The 23,159-nt window shown below is 50.6% G+C and overlaps 1 protein-coding gene across 2 annotated transcripts in view; it reads left to right on the top strand.

Annotated features, from left to right (window-relative positions):
- TSPAN15 (tetraspanin 15) overlaps positions 1-23,159 on the top strand; it is a 55,202-nt gene that overhangs the window by 15,665 nt on the left and 16,378 nt on the right. Inside the window, exons 2-3 of one of the 2 annotated variants that reach the window (XM_025397712.1) lie at positions 16,861-17,046; positions 18,307-18,381. The exons of the other annotated variant lie outside the window; for it this stretch is intronic. Of the exons in view, the coding sequence (XP_025253497.1) occupies positions 16,861-17,046; positions 18,307-18,381 (261 nt within the window). The remainder of the gene's footprint in view (positions 1-16,860; positions 17,047-18,306; positions 18,382-23,159) is intronic. 2 annotated transcript variants of the gene reach the window in all.

Raw genomic sequence — 23,159 nt, 5'->3', positions numbered from 1 at the left:
GAGAGGCAGTTGGCGCTCTGAGGGAGATGGTCTGTCCAGCTTCACGCAGCTCGTAAGTGGTCCAGCGCCTCCAGCTGGCCTAGGCTCTTTGCTGGGTCGCATCAGCGCCAGCCCTCTGGGAGCCCGTTCCTGACATTTACCTCCTTTCCCGGCTGCCACTTTCTGCACAGGGTTCACAGTCATATTGGCTTGTTGCATGCATCTTCTCTTGTCCTGATATTCTTAAAGCAGAGGAGAAAAGGATTTAAGATGACAAGCGACCCTCCCTCTCCCTTCCCCCAGGCCTCTTCCCCATGCAGCGAGGAGCATGTTCTAAAGCCCTCGGCACCCTGTTTCCTAATAGGTGCACTTGGATGTGTAATAGGCAGGTTCCCATTACAGCCTGTATTTAGCTCCAGGGTAGCAGTTAGTGAAACATCTGGTTTGGGCATTAATTCCAGGCCAGAACAGGCCACCAGACTGAGGCCTCGGTGAGCTCACCCTTGCCTGTGGCCACTGAGACTTTCCTGATGGCATGGAATCTGGTCTGGAGTTTTAGGCAAAGGAAGATTCAAACCTGTAGTAAATAAACCTCTTCCTTTAGCCTGGTATGGTGGCATGTGCCTGCAGTCCCAGCTACTTGGGAGGCTGAGGCAGGAGGATCGCTTGAGCCCAAGAGGTTGAGGCTGCAGTGAGCTATGATCACACCACTGTACCCCAGCCTGGGCAACAGGGTGAGACCTTGTCTCCTCTAAACAAAACAAAATAAAACAACACACACCCACACACACACACACACACACACGCACACACACACACACACAAAAAAAACTCTTCTTGGAAAACATAGAACTTGCTTGCTATAGACAAGGTAAAAGAATGTTCTTGGATATAGTTATAGCCACACCACCATTGTCATGCCTAAGAAAATACTAAGTTTATGCCAAAGCACACCTAATTGTCCCTAAAACATCTCTCATAGCGCATTAAAAAAAATCAGGACGCAGCATCACAGCTTATACATTGCTTTGGGTTTCTTTTTGATAAACAATGGCCCAGTGCATCTGAAACTTGAGGGGTGACCTCTGAGACCCTGAATGTTATAGGTTCTGGGGTCCTGGTGGGGACTGTTGTGTGTTACTTGCCTACATTGTCCCTGATCCAAGACCTACTGGGGCCAGGTGGTTCCTTTCGTTGCTTAGGGGAAATTCAGAAAGCCAATTAGGAAAGGCTTGCCTGGAAAACTGTCCCCACCCACGAGACTCCAGGCTCCGCCCGCTCCCCCACAGTCTCATTAGTAGAGCTGATCGGTTTCTGGAAGCCAGACCCAAGGCTCCCTGAATCTCCACCCTTAATCACCAGGTGCACACACTGGGCCCCGTGCCAGGCACTGGGGAAAGATGCTCTAAAGGACTGAAAGACCCCCAGCTGGCGGTCCACAGCCTGCCTGGGGAGACCCAGTGTGCCCTGGTGTGACCGGGTCATGGCTCTTGGAAAGTTAGTGCACTGATGTGTGGGGCAGCGGCTCTTTGTTCCTTGGTTCTGATGCTTGGGATAGGCTGGGGTAGGGCCGAGAGAGCCCCCTTCTCTCATACCAGACGGGGAGCATTATCAGGCGGCTGGAGTATCCCCTAATCAATACTTCCTGTGTCAAGCTGCGATAGGGGAAATGGACTTTTTTTTTTTTTTTAAGTTAAGCCCACAGAAAAATGGAAGGAAGAATTCAAAGAACATCTGCCCACCTCTGAGTTATCAGTTGTGGACATCTTGCCTTAACAGCTCTCTCTAAATACACCACTTCTTTTTTTTGCCAACCTAGCTACAAGGAGACTGCAATCGTTGTGACCCCACTCCTCTAAATACCCCAGCATTCGGCTTCCCAGAAAGGGCATTCTTCCTCACACCACTGCTGTCCATCTGATTAAAAAAAAAATCACCATGAAATCAGACTTTTCAGTCCTACATACAGGCCACATTTCTTATGACATTCCTGTGTTGTAAGAAATATGTTTGTTCTTTGTCCCCAGTTCCTGCTGAGAGCTCTTAAAACCCTTGGAATTTCCTGATAAGAATGCCTTTCGTTATTAATAGTGAGCCCATTTTGTCACACCTGAGTTTACGCTGATGAAACGACTTAGGGTAAGGCCCTAGACGGCCTTAGGATGGGGCGAATCACCAGAAACACCAAATAATTAGAGGGTTGGACAGTTCAGCCTCTCCCATAGGCTGGACAGAAAGGGTGTGGGTGGTGGGGGATGGGGGCTGGAGATTGGGCTCTCTGTAAAACTTTTTTTTTTTTTTCCAACTCTCAACCAGTAGAAGAGAAAAACTCTTGAACAATGAGATTAGATGAGCTTCTGGGTTTGGGAACTCACTGAGGTGTTGAGGGGTGGGCGTGGGCCCAGAGTGGGCCTGGGAGCTGCCTGCCCACCTTGCCCAGTGCATCTCCTTCTGGCTGTTCCTGAGTTGTATTCTTTGTAATAAACTGGTTAATACAAGTAACCCTGAGTTCTGTGAGCCATTCGTGCAAATTATGAAACTTGGGGAAGGGGTTGTGGGAACCCCTGACTTATAGCCAGACTTTGAGTCCTGGACTTGTGATTGGCATCTGAAGGTCAGGCAATCTTGTAGACTTTTTTTTTGCATCGGAGTCTCACTCTGTCGCCCAGGCTGGCCGGAGTGCAGTGGCTTGATCTTGTCTCACTTCAACCTCTACCTCCCAGGCTCAAGCAATCCTCCCACCTTAGCCTCCCAAGTATTAGGTTGGTGCAAAAGTAATTGCAGTTTTTGCCATTACTTTTAATAATACTATATTTTTTTAAATAGCTGGGACTACAGGTGCTCGCCACCATGTCCAGCTAATTTTTGTATTTTTTTGTAGAGATGAGGTTTCGCCATGCTGCCTAGGCTGGTCTCAAACTCCTGAGCTCAAGCAATCTGTCCACCTTGGCCTCCCAGAGTGCTAGGATTGCAGGCATGAGCCACCATGCCCAGCCTAATCTCGTGGGCTTGAGCACGTTAACCTATGGGATCTGATGCTAACTCCAGGTAAATGGTGTCAGAATTGAATTACATTGTATGACACCCAGCTGGTCTCTCAAGAGAATCAGAGAACTGGCTGATGGTGTTGGAAAGCACCTCATTCCCCAAATGTCCTTTGTGGCTGATATTTTACCCAATCCAGGATCCAACCGAGGTTTGTACATTACTTCTGGCTCTATATCTCTTTAATCTCCCCCAGCCTAGACTATCCTTGCTTCTTTTGAGTCCTTTGAAGCCTCCAGGCCACTTGATGTGTGAAATGTCTGGATTTGCTTCAGAGCTTCACAGCTTCCTCATGATTAGGTTCATGCCACACATTTCCTGCAGGAGCATTTCACAGGGGGTGCAGCGGGAAGTACGGAATATCCCATTAGGGGTGTGTGGCCACACTGATGGCCACTTTCCCCACTTTCATAGTAATACTAAGCCAGATAGCACACACCATGGTTGGCCATCCTGAACTTGACCAGCCCTCTCCATTGCAATGGCACCTTTCCCCATCATGATGAACACATAGGCTGATGTGAAACACTCTGGTGAAAGAACTTTTAAAAGTTAATCTGAATATGAGACTCCCCTGCTTAAATTATTTCAATTATTTCCCTATTCCAGCCTGAAAATACACTGCCTGCTTCTGGACACCCTTCACATGCCCACTGTGGTCCAGGCCACTGTCACCTCACATTGGTCACCACAGTAGCTCCCTGACCGGCCCATCCCACCTCCATCTCCCAGTCTCTTGGCATAGCAGTCCAAGCAACTCATTTAAAGATCACAGCCAGGCGTGGTGGCAAGCACTACTTGGGAGGCTAAGGTGGGAGGATTGCTTGAGCCCAGGAGTTCGAGACCAGCCTGGGCAACATAGCAAGACCCCTGTCTCAATTATTTAAAATAAAATAAGATCACAGTTGCAACTGAGCACTTATCTGCAAACTTTCAGTGCCTCCCACCCACTCAGAGCAAAAGTCAGTCTTCTCAGTGGCCTCAGAGTTCCTTCCTGATCAGCCCACTGCCTCATCTCCTAGATGCTCCCTCTCCAGCAGCCCCATCCCCCTTGCTGTTTCTTGAAAACACAGGCACATCCCAAGGCCATGGTGCCTGCTTGGATGCTCATTCACGTATCCGTGTGGCTTGGTGCCTCCTCTGCTCCAAGTCTTTTCTCAAATGTCACCTTCCCTGGCCACACTGATGGCCACTTTCCCCAGCTTCCCTAGCCTTCTTCCCCGTTTTATCTTTCTTGGTAGCACTTATAACCATAGCATAGTAGATATTATTCTTACATATTTGCCTCTCCCCAAGTAGAATGTGAGCTCCACCAAAGCTGGGATTTTTGTGGTTTTCTTTCATTGCTCTCGTTGCACATCCAGTTCTTAAAATAGTAGCTCCCAAAGTGGGTCTAGGGACCTCTGGGTTCCACTGTCAGGTGCTCTTGCATCTAGAACCACTTTCATAGTAATACTAAGACTCCTATTGTCACTCTCTCGGGAGCATGTGATGGAGTGTCACAGAGGCACCTGAACACTCGATGTGGCAATGGAGCCGATGAGGAGCAGATCTGAGAATCCAGCTGCCTTCTCAGCAGCCAGACGTTAACATTTACAAACATGCAGAGCCCACGCCACTCTGCTCACTCAGTTTTTGTGTGTTTTTTTGGGGGAATTTTTTAAATAAAAAAATATGCTATTTAACATATAAATCAATATTTATTTCTTTTTTTCTCTGTCTCTCTCCCTCTCCCTTCTCTCCCTCCCCTCCCTTCTTTCCTCCCCTCCCCTCCCCTCTTTCGACTCTAGTACCCAGGCTGGAGTGCAGTGTTGCAATCACGGCTCACTGCAGTCTTGACCTGAGCTCAGGCCATCCTCCCACCTCAGCCTCCCAAGTAGCTGGGATCACAGAGCCGTGCCACCACACCTGGCTAATTCTTACTTTTTGTAGGGATGAGGTCTCCCTGTGTTGCCCAGGTTGGTCTTGAACTTCTGGACTCAAGTGAACCTTCCACCTCTGCCTCCCAAAGTACTGGGATTACAGGCATGAGCCACTGCTCCGAGCTGTCTCTTGTTATTTCTAAATGAGCTAATAAATATTTAAAATAAGTCTTAGTTTTAATTTATGGTAAATAATTGATGGATATCATCATAAACAAAAGCTCCAGATCTTCAAACATTTTTAAGAATGAAAAGGAGTTTTCAGGCCAAAAACTTTGAGACCCATTGGCTTTAAATAATGCATGGTGTGCAACAACCACTCAGTCAATAGATGTCATATGAATAAATGGACTTCTTGGCTTAACCCATGAGACCTGGCCTTGGTGCTGTGGCTTCTGTGAACCTCCCTGTCTGCCTCCCCTTCCCTCGTCCTCTGCCTGTCCTTGATTCCAGCTCTGCTGACCTGACCTGCTGTTCTGTGGTACCTTCATGGGCATCTGGAACTCCTTATCCCTCTTGTCCACCTTAGGAATTCCTGCTTGTCCATTAAATGGACTCAGTTCAAACATGACCTCCTCCAGGAAGCCTTCCCTGATCTTGGCTTTTTTCATTTAGTGTCTCCTCTCCGGCGCCTTTGCACACTTGATCCCATCTACCCCAGGGTTTTGATGACTCCCACATGTGTTGATGTGCTGGTAGGTCTCTCACCAGACAGAGCTTCTTGAGGACAGGAACTCATCTGCTTATTCCCAGTGTCTGCTACATAAGAGGTGCTTAATGTATGTGGAATCAGTGAGTGCTGCCTTGGAATTCAGAATAGGGACTCCTCCCTCCCTGGAATTAACCCTGGACCAAAGAGGGTCTGAAGGGGAAATGGTTTCTGGCTTCTGACTTGGGTTTTGAAATGTCAGCATTACAACAGCACTGCATGGTTACTGGGGAAGAAGTAACATTTACTAAGCGCCTGCTGGGTGCCAGGAGCTTTCGCGTGGCATCTGGCTTCAGGACATTGTGGTTTATTTGGCCATTGTGAACAGGCTTGGGCCCTAACCACTTTCTGTCTGGCTTCCATGAGGAGAGTGTGGTCTGGTAACTAAGCCACCAAACTTCTGTGAACTTCTGGGACATCCTAATGCATTTGCATAGTACGTGCAGACTGTGAAGTTGTTGAGGGCAAAGTTGTGTGTGTTGCTGGATCTTGCCACCATGTCCTGCATGCTGTCCATAAGAAATACCTGGAATTCTCTGTCCAAAGAGCATAGTTAATGCTGTCAATGTCACTACCAGCAAGGGCTTCCCATTGTTGGTTTTATAGATATTCAGAAGTGGAGAGATATCCCTGTAGCAGGGGTGATCCAAGAAGGCTTCCCAGGGGAGGAGGGCATTTTCTTGTTTTTAGACAGAATCTTGCTCTGTCACCCAGGCTGGAGTGCAGTGGCACGATCATGGTTTGCTACAGCCGTGATCTCCTGGGCTCAAGCAATGGGAGGAGGGCTTTGAGCTGAGCTTGGAAGATGGGTATGAGCCCCTTTTGGCTTTATTATTTCCAGGAAACCATGTCCTTTCCGAGGCTGCTATGGGAGGCAGTGCTGGAGGTGTGTGCCTTCATCAGGCTGGGGAGGGAAGGCATTGCTGTCTGCTTTAGGGTTTTACCCTTGCAGAAATGTGACATCCTTGGGCTAGGTGGGAGAGCAGAGGGCAGCCCGTGGGGGCGGAGTCAGAGCAGTGTGTGGGGCGAGAGGAGGAGACGGGCCATCCGCAGTCTGCTTATATGCCAGGATTCGAGGGGAGTTTCCATGGACTCCCAGAGCAGTGGAGCAACCCTGGGGGTTGTCATGCCAACTGGGAAACTGAGGCTCAGAAAAGGTAAGGGACTTCCCCAAGGTCACAAAGAGTTGGTAGCAGAACTGGGGTTGGAGCCTAGGGTGCCCATGTGACCAGCTGCCCAGTGCTCCTTTCCTTTCCCCTTTGTCCTCTTTGGAGACATGAGCCCTTGAACTGGGGCCCTATGTCTTCATTAAGGCCCTGCGCATTCCAGACACTTGAGATCTGATTGCCGCCTCTGCCTTCTATCCATAGTTCAGGGGCAAAGGGTACAGTTCAGATGTGGGATTCCATGCAAAGGGGGAAAGAATAAACCAAGGGCCACATATGTAAAAAGCAATTTGATGCATTTCTTTTTTATATAGAGAACTACATCTGACATTAAAAACAAGATCCATGAAATAATCATAAGCCTTAGCACTGCCCAAGTTGTGTAGAGATAGTTTATATATGCCCTACTCAGCCAGGTGTCTCCTGGGAGCCGGCAGTTCTGACTGAGCCTCACATCCTCAGCTCCTGCTGTTGGAGTTCCCTTCATCTCCGCCCACCTCCTCCCCGCACCTGCTCTCCCCACCGCCTGCTCCTTTTCAGATGGCTCTCCCTCATGGTGGCTTCTCGTCTCGGCAGCCCAGAGGGGTCAGGAGAGTGAGACCACAGGGCACTCCCAGACCCCTTCCCTGGAACTCCTGTTGCCCTCACGGTCGGGCCCCATGAGGATAACTTTCAGGCAGTCTCTAGGGAAGACCCTAGGCCAGTGGAGGAACAGGGGATGCATGGAGCAGTTCCCAGACAGGGTGGGCTCTGAAAGGCTGCCAGGACCTTGGACTGGAGGCTGTTGTATAGGACAAAGGCCTCCTGTCATCTCTGTGAGCCCGTGTCTCCTTTCAAAGGGTCTGAGAGAAGGGAGACCTGGGCCATCTTACTCACTCCTGCTGGTGGCGGCCTACAGTTGTGAGTGGTGGAGGCTTAGCTGATTGGGTGCTGTGGGCTGCAGAGGGACACGGTCCTGGCCAGAAGGAGGAGGAGGGGTGACCAGCAATGCTTTGACACAGGAATATACCCGTGAGCGGTTACCCTGGGAGGAAGCAAGCCCCACCCCACCCCACCCCACCCAGCTCTTCATTCCTGGGCTCCCTAAGCCCATACCCAGACTTCCAGCCTCCATTCCCCATTCCTACCCCTCAGCTGGAGCTCCAACCCCAGACAGAGGATGCTGCCAGCAGTGGCCTGAGCTGGGGCTTCCTGTCTCGCCACCAGGGCCAGACGTCCAGGGTGCACCCGGGAGCACTGTCTTTGCTCTGATTGACCTCTGGCTACTCAGTCAGCTGGGTCTGCGGGGGCCTGGCCGGAGGTCCACCCGGGGCTGAGATCTGTGAACAAAATCACCAGACACCATTTCCCATGTACGCTGGGGACACAGCCCTGGGAGGCAGGCTCTGACTCTCTTGGTTCAGACACATGGAAGGTGGGGAGAGAGAGACAGAGAGGTCTGGAGAGTGAGGGAGAAAGAAAAGCAAGGCGAGGAGGGTATTGGGTGGAGATGAAGTCGCTCTTGACTCTCCTTCCCATGGCTGTTTCTGTGGTTCTCCGATTAACCATGAGTCATTCTTATCCTTAAGCCTTGGAAGGCTCTGTTCCAGACTGGGATCATCGCAGAGTTCCTTCTTTGGGCTTACAGGCGTCTGAAGCCATAAACCATTTCTCAGATTTATTCTTCCAGCAGATATATTAGGCCAGTCCCTGTGTTCAGGGAGGGTCCAGTTGCGTGAAGTCAAACTCCGTGCATCCTTCAGAGTCCTTCTCTGGTTTCCCCAGGAGGAAGTAATTGCTCTGCATCTTGTCTCAGAATGCCTTGGTCACTTATTTGTTCTACCGCTTCTACCTGCCTGTCCCCAAACTCTTCCCCCAAACAGCCCAAGGCATGCCACCCCCACTCCCACCCTGTACTTCATTCATTTGTGGTTGTCCTTGATGAGAAATTCCACTCTCTGCCCTGGCTGGATTGAATAACTGGGGTTTGCAAAACTCCCAGCATAGCTCCTTCACAGCCTGGAATGTGCTGTGTGCCTGTGGGAGTCTTAAATCAAGTTTCTGCAACTATTGCCAACAGGAGGGGTAGCAAAACAGACTGGTGTGCCCACTTCGCTTCCTAGAGAGGTTTGTTTTCCAAAGGCCATGTTTGTCACCTTTGAACTGATGAACCCAAGACTTTAGATGTCTTTCTCCAGCTCTGCTCAGACACCATGGAAAGCTTGAGGGAGGCAATGAGAACTGTTGTTAAAGAAGCCATAATTGTTTAAAGAAGACATAAAATAAGAAGGGATTATTATTTAATAATATTAATAAAGGGATAATTTACAAATAATAAATATTTATTTACTATTTATTCCATTTAGGAGCAGGAAGACCTGCTAGAGTAGAAATGCCATTTTTCCCCAAACGGATCTATAGATTCATTGTGGTTCCAATCAAAGTTCAGTTCAGTTGAGTTTTTTCCTGAGACTTGAGAAGATGATTCTAAAATGTGTATGGAAGATTCGAGATCTAAGAATATCTAGGACACTTCTGAAGAAGACAGGAAGAAGAGACTTGGCCTACCAGATGGCATGATGTGTTGTAAAACTGAAGTTATTACAATAAGGAGGTTTGTTTAGAAACAGACAGAACAACCAATGGAGGAGATAGCCAGAAACAGCCCCAGGCTTATGGAAAACCTTAGAGTATGACAGTGGGGTCATAGCAGATCAGTGGGGACAGAAGGACTGGTTTGATCAATGGTGCTCTGACATTAACAAAAGTAACAAACAAAGTTGGGCATGGTGGTTCACACTTGTAATCCCAGCACTTTGGGAGGCTGAGATAGGAGGATCGCTTGAGCTCAGGAGATTGAGGCTGCAGTGAGCTATGATCACGCCACTGCACTCCAGCCCGGATGACAGAGTGAGACCCTGTCTCAAAGGGTCTCAAAAAAAAAAGAGTAACAAAAGAGGCTGTGTCAGAGAATGTCAGGGACCAAGGATTACAATTAACTAGGTTCTCTGTACTTGATGTCCAGTTTTTATAAAGGAAGAAGTCCTGTCCAGAGTCAAGGCAGGATTGACAGCAAAGTACTAGTGACAAAGACAAGTGAATGCGTCTTTGCTGGCGGCAGGAGGCAGCCTCTGCTGCTTTCTCAAGAGCTGGCTTTGATTTGGGGTTGTGCGGGAGCCCCGTTCCTCAAGCATAAGTAGGGCCAGGTCAGTGGGATGGAGGTTCAGTGTCCCCAGAGCTTAGAGTACAGCCTGGTGGTCCTGGAGGTGGGGCTGGTGCTCCCTAGGGGAGACAGAATGGGCCCTATAGCAGTTTGGATTGGGGGCACTGCCAGGACCTCCTATCCTTGGTCTGTTTTGCTTTCCTTACAGGAAAGGGGAGTGGGAAGGCAGGAACCCAGCTGCCCTGGCGATGTAGGAGAGAAGACTGTTTTCTCCTGAGTAAGTTGGTGAACACTTGCTGAGCCTTCCCTAGCTTGTGGCAGGAGGGTTGAAGCATGTGCCTTTTTCTTTTTCTTTGAGACAGAGTGTCACTCCGTCGCTAGGCTGGAGTGCAGTGGCGCGATCTTGGCTCACTGCAACCAACGCCTCCCGGGTTCAAGTGCTTCTCCTGCCTCAGCCTCCCAAGTAGCTGGGACTACAGGTGTGCGCCACCACGCCCAGCTAATTTTTGTATTTTTAGTAGAGGTGGGGTTTCACCATATTGGGCAGGCTGGTCTCGAACTCCTGACCTTGTGATCCACCCACCTCGGCCTCCCAAAGTGCTGGGATTACAGACATGAGCCACCGCACCCGGCCACCTTTTTTATAAGGATGGAATCTACCTTCAGAAAGGAACCTTGAAGGAGTGGTGAGGGGCAGCACCAGTGAGAGACGCTCTAGACTTGTGCTGTCCAATATGTGGCCACCAGCTACCTGTGGTCGAATTTAACTTAAAGCAAAATAACATGGAAAGTTCAGTTCCTCAGGCACCAGGGCCCCGTTTCAAGAGCTTGCTAGCCACACGTGGCTCGTGGATACCACACTAAGTGTTGGCATCATCCAGGAAGTTCTTTCAGCACTGCTGCTCTGCTATTGTCGGCTTTGTATTTTGCAAAGGTGTTTCCACCTCTTTCCCCCCAGTTCTTCACAAAAGGCCCGTCTGGTAGCCCTAGTGGCTGGCCAGGCAGAGTTTTGGTTGTGAATCCTGACTCTCTCATGGGTTCTGTGCTGCTTAGTCTCTTTGGGCCTAGTCTGTGAAACGAGATTAGTCGTTTCTTGGGTGTTTGAGGGGGTATGTTGATGAAAGGAAATGAGATGATGCAGGTATGACCCCTGACAGGATAGTGGCACAGCATAATCACTATAAGAGCCAACAGGCTTTACTGTTTTACAGGTGAAAAATGAGGCCCACAAGCGGGAAGTGACACGGCCAAGGGTACTGAGCTCACCCATGGAGGCCCAGAACTCCTGCCTCCTCTGTTGCCTCTGCTGCTCCCGCCAGCACCCTGCTCTGGGACAGGGGAAGCTGGGGCAGCAGTGTGCAGAGCAGGTGACTGTCTGCAGGGTGGGCTTGGCCCGGGGCCAGGCAGGATGGGCCTCGGGGCAGAGGGCCTCAGGAAGGGAGGTGCAGGGTTTCTCTGGGCAGGAGGAGGGGGCCCTGCTAGTCTCACTTTATTCAAAACCTCTCTCAAGCCTTGGAGTTTAGCTCTTCCCCACCCCCTTTCAAGCTAGAAAGTCTGAAAAGCGCTTTGTTTTGGCCCGACATGGAGCCCTGGACCTCGATTGCTCCATGAGACGGTTGCAGAATGAAGTGGTTCTCAGGGCCTTCCAGGAACTGCGGGCTCCGACAGGGGGCTCATCCTGAAGTCCCGCACTCTCCCTCTTCCCTGTCCCTTTCATTCAAATTCCTAGAGCCCTCTTCACCTCTCCTGGCAGGAATGATATTTGCTTCCTGTAAACCAGGGGTTCTTACTTTTTGTGTGCCAGGGACCCTTTGGTTCTCTGGGGAAGCCTGTGGATGGATCCTTTTTCAGGACAAGATACTTAAATGCATAAAATGAAATACACACGGTTACAAAAGAAACCAATTATAGTAGGATACAATTATTAGCATTTTATACAACCAAATTTTTGATGTAATAATGTGCAACTTTATCAGTGCATTCACTCACAAGATCTAGCAGTGACTAGCAGTGAGTCGAATACTATCGTAAGTTTGAAGTAATGAGGAATGTAAATGACATTTTAAGATATGAGATTTCTACTGCTGACAAAATTGCAGGTGCTGTTAATATTACTTCAGTTTGTTGCCACATCCCACATGGAAGGGATATTTCAGTTAGAGGTAAACAAAAGTAAAGATGTGGATTTTTCTCCATCTCCAGTTTGAAAGCTCCCTAAATTCCATCCATGGGACCATCAGTTCCAGCCTCTCTTACCCTCCCTTCTCAATAGTCTTCTGGCCCCTTGTGAGCCTACAGAGAGTAATACAGGGCCTGGAACACAATAGAGCCTAGCGTTTGCCTTTTGGGGCTGAAAATGGGCCTTGCAGGTCCTCATTAAGCACAGATTTGCCCCAGCTGTGGTGAGCCAGCCAGGACGGGTGACCAGATGCTTCCTTCAGGAGGCACAGGTGCTGGAATGCCTCACAGAGTCTCCTGCTTCCCAGCAGCTGCCTGGAGCTGAGCCTCTCCCTGCACAGGAGGAAGCAGGGTTCCGGGATGCAGGGCTCAGAGGGGACCTTCAGGCCTGGTTCATGTGGGGCCACAGGGCTCCTCTGCAGCCTGTTGAAGATGCCATGTGGTTCACAAAGCCTGGGCTTTTGGGCTTGGCTGTGGGCTGCCAGCAGCTCGCATTTTCCCTCTTTGGCCCTAAATGGGCATGGCCGTGTGCCCCCCACCCCCAGCCCTGTTTAGCTGAGGCCATCCTGCTTGACAGATGGGCCATTTGCTTCCTGTGCTAGAGCTGAGTGGCCGGCTGCCTAGTGGAAGGCTATAATTAGCAGAGTGGAGCGGATGGGATTGCATGCTGGCATTGACAGATAATTTTATCCTCAGATGGATAAACTGATGTCATCAGAGATGTAAATATCATTTGGAAATTTCGAAGTTCCTGGGAAGGTTTATGCCGGCCTCTCCCCATGCCTGCTGCTCTTGGGGGCACTTGAATGGGGAGGCCAGAGAGGCCTGTGCTATATGAGGAGCTGCCTGGGAGTTGCCTGCCAGGCTGCTGGGAGGGTTGGGGTGGCAGCTCCTTCTGCTAGACCAGGAGAAATAGGGCCTAGGATGGCTTGAGGGAGTCCTTGGTTTACATTTGCTTTGGGAGCTTTTCCCATGGGGTTTATGGTCTGGAAATGTCTCAAGGCTAACTAGCAAGGAAATGGCAATGCTTTATAACAGCAGAGAGTGAGATCGGAGCAAGGGAAGTTTTGTTTTCTGCTGGCAAGGGTGTTCTGGAGTGGGTCCCAGGGCTCTGGGGAGCTTGTAAAAATAGAAGAAGCCACTGACTGCCTTTATGGAGCGGGTTGGGGTCAGTTCTGCTCAGCATTGGGGCCAGTGGCAGCTCCGGTACTTGGGGGATGGTTTCCAAAGCAGAGTACCTTCACTCAGAAGCACAGCCTCAGGCAGGAAGGAGGAATGGGAACAGGCTGGGGGCAGGGGAACGGGGAAGGATGTCAGCTGTCCCCATCCTGCCAAGGAAGAAAAGGATTTTTTTTTTTTACAACAGGGAACATAGAACTTCCAAAAGTATATTGGGCCAGTTCTGAAAATGTTAAGATATAATAGTTGTGTTGGTTCCACGACAGGGTGAGAATTATGCTTTTTATCAAAATGGAAGATAAAACCCTACCTCTGCCACCCTCAGGTACCCGAGTCCTTGAATATTTTATTTACTCCATGCCTGGGCTCTGAAAACTTCCATGCTCTGTGGGGTTCTTATTTAACCATGATTCTCTGCTTTGAGGTGGATGAGCCTCAGGGCTCTTTTATTTGTCCAGGTTGAGTTTAGTGAGTGATTCCTCACAGGTGGAGTCACTGAGGAGGGGGATTGGCCTTTTTTTTTTTTTTTTTCTTTTCTTCTTCTTTCTCGAGACGGAGTCTTGCTCTGTCACCCAGGCTAGAGTGCAGTGGCACAATCTCGGCTCACTGCAACCTCCACCTCGCTGGTTCAGGCGATTCTCCTGCCTTAGCCTCCTGAGTAGGTGGGATTACAGGCACGTGCCACCATGCTCGGCTAATTTTTGTATTTTTAGTAGAGATGGGGTTTCGCCATGGTGGCCAGACTGCTCTCGAACTCTTAATCTCAGGTGATCTGCCCACCTCAGCCTCCCAAAGTGCTGGGATTACAGGCATGAGCCACCGTGCCCAATCTGGACTTGGCTTTTTAATGGCTGCTCACCATTGCTCTCTGAGGACCTGGGGTACTTAGGCTGCCCTCGAACAGTGATTTCTCCATGTTCTGAGTTTTGGAGTATGACTGACCGGATAGTCTCTGGTTTACCTTTCTTTACCAAAAGTAAGTATTTTCATGGTCTCCATTTTCCTGTAGAGGGTGTGTGTGTGTGTGTGTGTGTGTGTGTGTGTGTGTGTCCTGCCTTCTAAGGCCAACTTGTTAGTAAGTGGCTGGTGGCCGAGCTTGTCAGTGTCTTGAGTCCCTCCTGGCCCATGTGTTGGAAAGGCATCCTTTTAGACTGGGGGAAGGGTCTCACTAATCCTGGATTAATTTTCAAGCCAAGGGGAATGGCACTTAGCCTTGAAACATAGCAGCGTACTGGATCCAAGTGAGATGGTTTCCTGGTAATCCTCTGTTATCCTGTGTTTCTGCATAAGCTGTGTCTGCTTGTTTGACTTCTGGCTTCCCTGTCAGGCATCAAAGCTTACGAGGAAGCAGTCACTTCCCTTTACTCAGGATTTAGCTCTCTTTAGAAGGAGGTCATGGACATCTACTTGAGGACATGATGATCAGTAAGGAGACCCATGAAGTCAGTTTAAGGCTCAGGCAGCCCTGTGAGTGGCTGGAGGGGCAGCCTCCTCGGTGTTCTGCATGGTGACACTGGGATGGCTATGCTCATGTCACTTCCCACCAACATCTGTCTGTATCATCCCTTCCTTTCCTTGGACCCTAGCTGACAGCACCGTGTCTTCCACTTACTCTCCCATGCTGCCTTCAGCTTAGTGGAGAAGTCCAGTTATCTGATGACTTGTCCCTGCCCTTTGGAATATGTGGCCCAGAAAGTCAGAATCCTTGGACAGTCAGGGGACTGGGTAGACAGTGCCTGACTTGAGTTCAGAGGGTCTGTTGGAAAGCCCAGATCTTGTTCATTCAGCAGATGTTGATCATAAATGCTGATTCTACTTCCTCAGTGTCAGAATGTCTAGGTGCTGGGGATGTCCGAAGCAATTGAAAAACCCCTCCTGGAGCTTATGTTCTAGTGAGGAAGACAAATTTAAAAAAAAACCAAAAACATAAAAAAACCAACCAGAAATAGTGTAGTATGTTAAATATGGGTAAGTTCTAAGGAGAAAATAAAAAAGAGAAACGAGATCAGGAGTTTCACGGGGAGGAACTTCCCATTTGTAAATAAAGTGGCCCTGAAGGGCCCCCGTTTGCAGGTGGTAACTGGGCAAAGAAGAGAAGGAGGTGGGGGAGTGAGCCATGCGGGTGTCAGGGAAGAGCATTCCAGGCAGTCAGAACTGCCTGTGCCAAGGCCCTGGGGTGAGCACACATGGCAGTTGACAAGCAACAAGAAGCCTGGGTTTTCCTGGTGGAAAGTTACAGGGTGTTCTGTAACAGCATGTCCACTGTTAGAAAAGTTGAGAGTGAGGGATTCTACTTGCGAATTCCCTCAAAATTCTTCCTGCTTCACCCTTTGGCCTTCTCTGTGGTCATCCTGAAAGTAAATTCTGTGTTATGGTACTGTGTGAAATGTCTGTCGCCCTGAGCACTTCTGGAATGTTTTTTGGGTGACCTGCCTGTTTAATACAGGTCACGGCGGCCTCACACTTCCAGGTCTGTAGTGTTTCCACGTTCATTCTCTCACGAGAGCCGTGGTGTGAGCAGTGCAGAAATGAATGTCTTCATGCCTGTCTTTCAGATGAGAACACAGAATCACATGGAAATGCCTGTTCAAGGCCAGGGTTAGCAAGTAGCAGAGCTGGGGCTCGAACCCATGTTCTCTGACCCTCCAGCCAGTGGCATTTCCCCTAACCCATCTGTACTCTCCTCTAAAGTGGCATCTCCAGATTGGGTCTGTATTAGTCTGCTAGGGCTGCTATAACATCAAGTACCAGACTGAATGACTTAAACAACAGACATTTATTTTCTCACAGTTCTGGAGGTTAGAAGTCCAAGATCAAGGTGGCAGGGTTTTTTTTTTGTTTGTTTGTTTTTTGTTTTTGAGTTGGACTCTGACTCTGTCACCCAGGCTGGAGTGCAGTGGCACAATCTTGGCTCACTGCAAGCTCCACCTTTTGGGTTCATGCCATTCTCCTGCCTCAGCCTCCTGAGTAGCTGGGACTACAGGAACCTGCCACTACGCCCGGCTAATTTTTTGTATTTTTAGTAGAGATGGGGTTTCACTGTGTTAGCCAGGATGGTCTCGATCTCCTGACCTCGTGATCTGCCCGCCTTGGCCTCCCAAAGTGCTGGGATTACAGGCATGACCCACCGTGCCCGGCCTGCAGGGCTGATTTCTTCTGAGGCTTGTCTCTGACTTGTAGACGCTGCCTTCTCCCTGCGTGTTCACACGGTCTTCCCTCTGTGCGTGTCTGTATCATAATCTCTTCCCCTTATAAGGACACCAGTCATATTGGATTAGGGCCACCTTAGTGACCTCATTTTAACTTTAATTAGTTCTTTAAGGACCCTGTCTCCAAATATAGTCACATTTCGAGGTACCGGGGGTTAGGATTTCAATAGAGGAATTTTGGGGAAACAGTTCAGCCACTAACAGGACCCTTTATGTGCCGTAACCTGGGGCAAGCCTCCCACACAGCAGGTACCACAGCCCCAGATGACTGTTTGCTTTGGAAAATCAAGTGACCTTAGTCTCTTTCTCACCCTCTGTTTTCTTGCTGCAGCTGATCGGGGCCCTGGTCCTATCTGTGGGCATCTATGCAGAGGTCGAGCGGCAGAAATATAAAACCCTTGAAAGTGCCTTCCTGGCTCCAGCCATCATCCTTATCCTCCTGGGCGTCGTCATGTTCATGGTCTCCTTCATTGGTGTGCTGGCGTCCCTCCGTGACAACCTGTACCTTCTCCAAGCAGTGAGTGGACCACACCACCCCTCAGCTGGGACTCCCCAGGAGAGCTGCGGCACCTGCCCCTGTGCCCTTGGGCAGCTCAGTTTCTTTGGTCCCTGCCTCAAACCACCTCCTTTAGAGAGCTCCTTAGATCAGCCCATCTGATCATACTGGCCCAAGAGTGCCCAGGCCACCTCCCCTTCTGCATGTTAAAGCTGATTGGAATACTGCTCTTACTTAAACTCTGTGTTCATCTGGATGCTCAGTTGTGAGTAGGAAAAACCACACTCAAATGAGAGCAAGGAAAGACAAAAAAAGGAGGTGGTGAGTCATTAGCTCATGCAACCAGCAAACCCACACTGGGTCCAGGGGTTTAGATGGCGCCACTGGGCAGGGTTGGGCAATCTCCCCAGCCCCTGCCAGCCGGGGCTGCCCCCTTTGCGGTGGTCGCTGCTGGCCTCAGGCCAGCAGAGTCCTTATGGTTCTAGATTTCAGGGAGTCTTTCCTACCAGCTCTGGCCAAAGTCCCAGGACTCTGGTGGGCCTGGCTTGGGCCATGTGCCCATTCTGGGATGGGGCATGGGGAGTCAATCCTATCTGCATCCCATTATTGTGGGGTGAGGGATGACTCCCCAAAGTTGGGGGTAGTGAGTAGGCAGATCCGTTCACTCTGCACTTGTGTGTCTCTTGACCTCATTGTCTCCCCCTATATGGGAAGCCCCTGCAATCCGCTATAAACCGGGTTTGGGTGCTACTTGAGGCTGGAAGTTGCCGAAATCAGTTTGGATAATGCCTGCTCTCTAGTAAAGGGCAGAGGTGGGGGTGCATATCCTCTAAGCTTCAGCCATCCCCCTCACCCACTCTGGGGGATCTGGGAGGTCACATCTGAGGGCTCTCTGTGGGGAGCTGGAAATACTGCCCCAGCCTGCCCATTAAGCCAGGCCCAGCCCCTCTGGCTCAGTGGCAGTGAGGTCCAGCTCTCTTATGGTGGTGGGGGAAGGGTGTGCTCTTCCACATAGACCCCCAAGACGAATGGAGGTGACGATCTGGCTGGGACAGCTGAGTCACTCTGCCTGCCCTCCGGCTCCAGAGACAGATTTTCCTGGGGCCTGCCTGTCCACGTCCACGTTCTCAGGGGAGGAAGGGGCAGAGGCCTGGGAGCTGATAGGAGCTCCCCTAGGGACATTTCTCCTTGTGCTTGCTGTTGGAGCAGATGGTGCATCCCCTGTACCCCACACATGCCCTCTGCCCCTCTCCAGGTGAGTCTCTGAATTCTGTTTTCCAGTTCATGTATATCCTTGGGATCTGCCTCATCATGGAGCTCATTGGTGGTGTGGTGGCCTTGACCTTCCGGAACCAGGTGGGCCTGTGGATTTGTGTATCGGCCATGTGTGTACGGAACACCCACTGTGGGTGCCTTAGGCTGTTAACTAGGGGTGCAGCAGTAAGCAGGGCAGATAACCCCCATGGAGCTTTCATTCTGCTAAAAGAGAATGACAGACACTGAACAAGTAAAGCAGTGACTAAGAAAATGAAGCAGGCTGACATGAGAGTGCCTGGGGAGGAGATGGGAGGACCGTGCTGAAATGGTAAAAGGAGCCAGCCGAGTGAGGTCCCAGCAGAGGGAAGCTGAGCAGAAATGAGCTTAGCATGTGAGCAAAACAGCGTGGAGGCCATGTGGCTGAGGATGGGTGGGGTGGAGAGGGGTGGAAGGTGACGTCGAAAGGGCTGGTCAGGCAGGTCACAGAGGTCCTTGTAGGCCATGAGTTAGGAGCTTGGAGTTTTTTCTAGAGGTGGCAGGAGCCTTTGGAGAGTCTTACGTGGGAAGCGATGTGACCCAGTTTATATTTTACCATGGCTGCTGAGTTGGGGAATGGACAGGGAAGAGTTGAAGGTGTACACAGGGGCCCAGCTGGGAGGCTGTGGGGGTCATCCTGGGAATGGGGTAAGATGACTTGGACTGAGGTGGAGGCAGTGGGCCTGGGCTGAAAAGGTGATTTGGTGTGTGTTTTGGAGGCAGTACCGTCAGAGGCTGTTGCGCTGTCTAGAGGAGTGAGGAGAGGGGCAGGTTGACAGGATGATGCCTGGCATCCTGACCCTGGCAGGGTTTGCAGAATCAGGGCGCCTTAGAGCCAGAAAGGTTCTCATGGCTCCCCGCTCCGGCTCCTTCAGGCAGGATGTATGCACTTCATACTAGCTGTGCCACCTTGGGTGAATTGCTTGGCCTCATGGATTATTAGGGGACACCTAGCTCACAGATCTGATGAGAGAATGCATGTGAAGGACTGGTCATGGTTCTGGCACATAGTGGTCAAGTCCCCACAAGAAGCTGGTGGTGGAGCAGGGCTGACTCCAACCCAGGACTCTGTCTTTCCTCCCATAATCTTCTTCCTTTGTCCTCATCCTGCATTGCTGCCATAGGTGGGGCTCGAGGAGCAGGGCATGTTTGCAGAAACCCCATTCTCTGTGTCCACTGCCTGGCCTGCACCCCTCCCTGCCCCAGAGAGCTTGGTCCTGGTGCAGCTGGACAGTCGCTGCTGGGACATGCATTAGGGCTGTGAGCCAAGTTATCTTTTTTTAAAAAAAATTGTTTATTTATTTTTTTGAGGCAGGGTCTCACTCTGTCACCCAGGCTGGAGCAGTGGTGCGATCATCGCTCACTGCAGCCTCGAACCCCTGGGCTCAAGTGATCCTCTGACCTTAGCCTCCCAAGTAGCTGGGACTACAGTCATGCACCCCTGTGCCCAGCCAAATTATCTTTGTTGTCAGCAGTTGCTTTTAAGGCAGCAGGTGCTGTCCCACAGCCCGCGTTGTGCAGACCTCTCAGATGGCCCAGGGTCTGGCCCTGTGAAAATGTTCATGGGAGTGTGATTCCAGCTCGGGTGGAAGCAGGGACCATACTAGTTCTGCTGGGACCTCCTGCAGTGGGACCTAACCACAGGCAAGTCTGCACACCTGGAATCCAGGGGCCTTACTGTCTTATGAGCCCCAGGAAAGGGGCTTTATTCCATTTGCCCATGAGACTGCTTCTCCCTTTTCCTCTTTTCTACCTGCCCCTCCCTTTGCCTTTTTTCTGCTTATCAGAGCCTCTCTTCTGAGCTGGCAGATCCAGCATGCTGGTTCACTTTCCAGCAGACTTGAGGGGAGAGAGCTTTATTCCATTTGCCCATGGGGCTGCCTCTCTGTGCAGGCAGCAGAGCTCCTGGCCAGCCTGCGGCTTTCCAGGGGCTACTGGTTAGTGCTTTCCTGGCTGGAGCCCAGGTCCAGTTTGTGGCCAACTAAACAGACTCCTGGATAGAAGGAGGAATCTCCACCAGCCCCTGACCCCAGACAAGGTTTCTGCTGCTAGGCATGGCTTGACGGTCAGACTGGAGCGGCTTCTCCACTCATACAGGGGCAAGTGGCCATCCCATCAATGGAGTCATGGAGGCACACAGAAGTTAAGAATTCCCCCGAGAGCACACAGCAAGGCAGAGGCGCCTCAGGAATGCTTCCCAGTCCCGTCTTGCTACGTGCCCCTCCCTGTCTCTCTTTTCTACTTGTCAGAGCCTCTCCTCTGAGCTGGCAGATCCAGGATACTGGTTCACTTTTCAGCAGCTGTGAGGGGAGAGATCTTTATTCCATTTGACCATGGGGCTGCCTCTCTGTACAGCCAGCAGAGCTCCCGGCCGGCCTGCGGCTTTCCAGGGACTATGGGTTAGTGCTTTCCTGGCTGGAGCCCACGTCCAGTTTGTGGTCAGCAGCATGCATGGCCTTCATAAACCATCCTTCCATGATGGGCAGCAGTTCTAGTTTCTAGCGCACTGCTGCAAAGGCCATTTGATTTGTCATTTTCCGGTGCCCTGTAGGTCAACAGAACATCACCTCCTTCTTTCAAGTGATGGAGCTGGGCTGAGATGAAGGCCTTGGCCGGCGGAACGTCCAGGGGCCCTTCAGTGCTCACAGCTTAGGTTTCCTTGGGCCTGAGGTCAGGCCTGATGGTTTCCCGTCATCCCCAGACCTTGCAGGTGCGGTAGCCTGTGAAGGGTGCTCCTTCCCCTTGGGTAGTGTCACCTCATGGGGAGGGCCTTGGTGTGCAGCCCAGGAAGGGTCTTCACTGACGCCTCTCCGCTGTTTGGAGGCTCAGGCCATGATTCGTCATCTTGAAAACTTAAAAAATGAGATACAAAATTATAAATGCAGTAAGATCTCTACAATGAAAAAAAAATAGGTCTAGAAAAAGACTTAAAGGAATGAAAATATCAGCATGTGAACTCATATTTCCTCTGAGGGATGAGACTAGGGTGATTTTTCTCCTCCCCTTTATATTTTTCCCTAGCTCTCAATTTTTTTTTTTTTTTAATAATCAAGGGGAAAATATCACAAAAAGAAAAATAATATCCCTTCCAACTCTAATGTGATATGATTTTGTAAAACAGGAGTCAGGCCAGTGGTGGAGATGGGGAAGGAGTAGCCTGGCTGTTGATGATGGTAGGAAGGGCAGTGTAAATGGAGAAAAAGGTGAGGAGCAATCAAGGTCAACCTCCAGGAGGAGGTGATTTCCCAATTCCATTTTTCCTTGATCAAGAGGATTTCTCTGAGCCACAACGTAACAAGTTCAGTCTCCAGTGCCACGGGCCCTGTTAACTCTGAGTTATGACAAATCAGAACAAGTCATTAGGCTAAGGATTACATGTTGGGTTCTCAGCGAGGTGCACAGACCACAGCCACAGCCAGGCATTGAAAGCTAAACAGACTCCTGGATATAAGAAGGAAACTCCCCCAGCCTTTGACCCCAGGCAAGATTTCTGCTGCTAGGCGTGGCCTGACAGTTGGACTGGAGCCGCTTCTGCACTCATACAGGGGCGAGTGGCCATGCGCTGGGGAGCCGGGCACAGAGCAGGCCTTAGGAGCAGGAGAAGTATGACACCCTGACCCCAGCCAGGGGCCAGAGGAGGACCTGAGTGACTTCCCCAGCTGTCTGGGTCTCAGCCCTCTTGATACTTGCTCTTGTCCCAGCTTGTTCTGGGACTTCTCGTGAGGGTGTCAGGTGTCAGAGGTGGGCAGCTCCTCATGTTCCCAGCCAGGTGCAGCTGAGCATGGACACCTGGAGGGTCCGGGCAGTAGCGGGTGTGTCTATATCCCCATCCCAGGCCTCCTCTCTCTACCACCACGGTAGGATCAGTGGACACTGTGGTCCTACCTGACACTGTGGTCAGGGAACAGTGGGGAGCACCAGCCTGCCTATTTTATCATGGCACTGGCACAAGCTGGCTCTGGGCACAACCTTGAGGTCAGAGGCAGGAGAAAGTAGGTGGCACCATGGCTGTCTTGGCCAACACCTGAATATATACAGTTGTCCCTTGGTGTCTGAGGGGGATTGGTTCCAGGACATGCCCCCCCACCAAAGGATACCCAAATCCACGCATGCTCAAGTCCTTTACATAAAATGGTGTAGTACTTGAATATAACCTACACGCATCCTTCCATAAGTCACTCCTAGATTACTTGCAAATACCTAATACAGGACCGGGCATGGTGGCTCACGCCTATAATCCCAGCACCTTGGGAGGCCAAGGCAGGCGGATCATTTGAGGTTAGGAGTTCGAGACCAGCCTGGCCAACATAGTGAAGCTCTGTCTCTAGAAAAAATACAAAAAGTAGTTAGGCGTGGTGGTGGGCACCTGTAATGCCAGCTACTAGGGAGGCTGAGGCAGGAGGATCGCTTCAACCCAGGAGGCAGAGGCTGCGGTGAGCCATGATCACGCTACTGCACTCCATCCAGCCTGGGTGACAGAGCGAGATTCCGTCTCAAACAAAAAACAAAACAAAACAAAACAACCAAATACCTAATACAGTATAAATGCTGTGTAGATAGTTGCTTATGCTGTATTGTTCTTTAATTTGTATTATTTTTTTACTGTTGTGTTGTTATTTTTTATTTTTCCTTTTCCCAAATATTTTCCATCCACGGTTACTTGAATCTGCGGGTACAGAACCCGTGGATGTGGAGGGCCGGCTGTGTGTCTTTCCCACCTACAGCAGAGCTGTTGGCCGTCCAGAAGTAGAGAGTGCTCCTCGCTGGTCTGGCCAGGCTCCCCAACAGGTGTGCCCCACTGTGGACAGCCGTCGGGGAGTGAGGCTGGAGCCCCCAGTCCC

Source organism: Theropithecus gelada, chromosome 9, assembly GCF_003255815.1.
Source record: "Theropithecus gelada isolate Dixy chromosome 9, Tgel_1.0, whole genome shotgun sequence".
In the NCBI taxonomy this organism is placed as follows: domain Eukaryota; kingdom Metazoa; phylum Chordata; class Mammalia; order Primates; family Cercopithecidae; genus Theropithecus; species Theropithecus gelada.
Note: the sequence above shows the minus strand (reverse complement) of the source record. Positions and strands in the feature narration are given on the sequence as shown.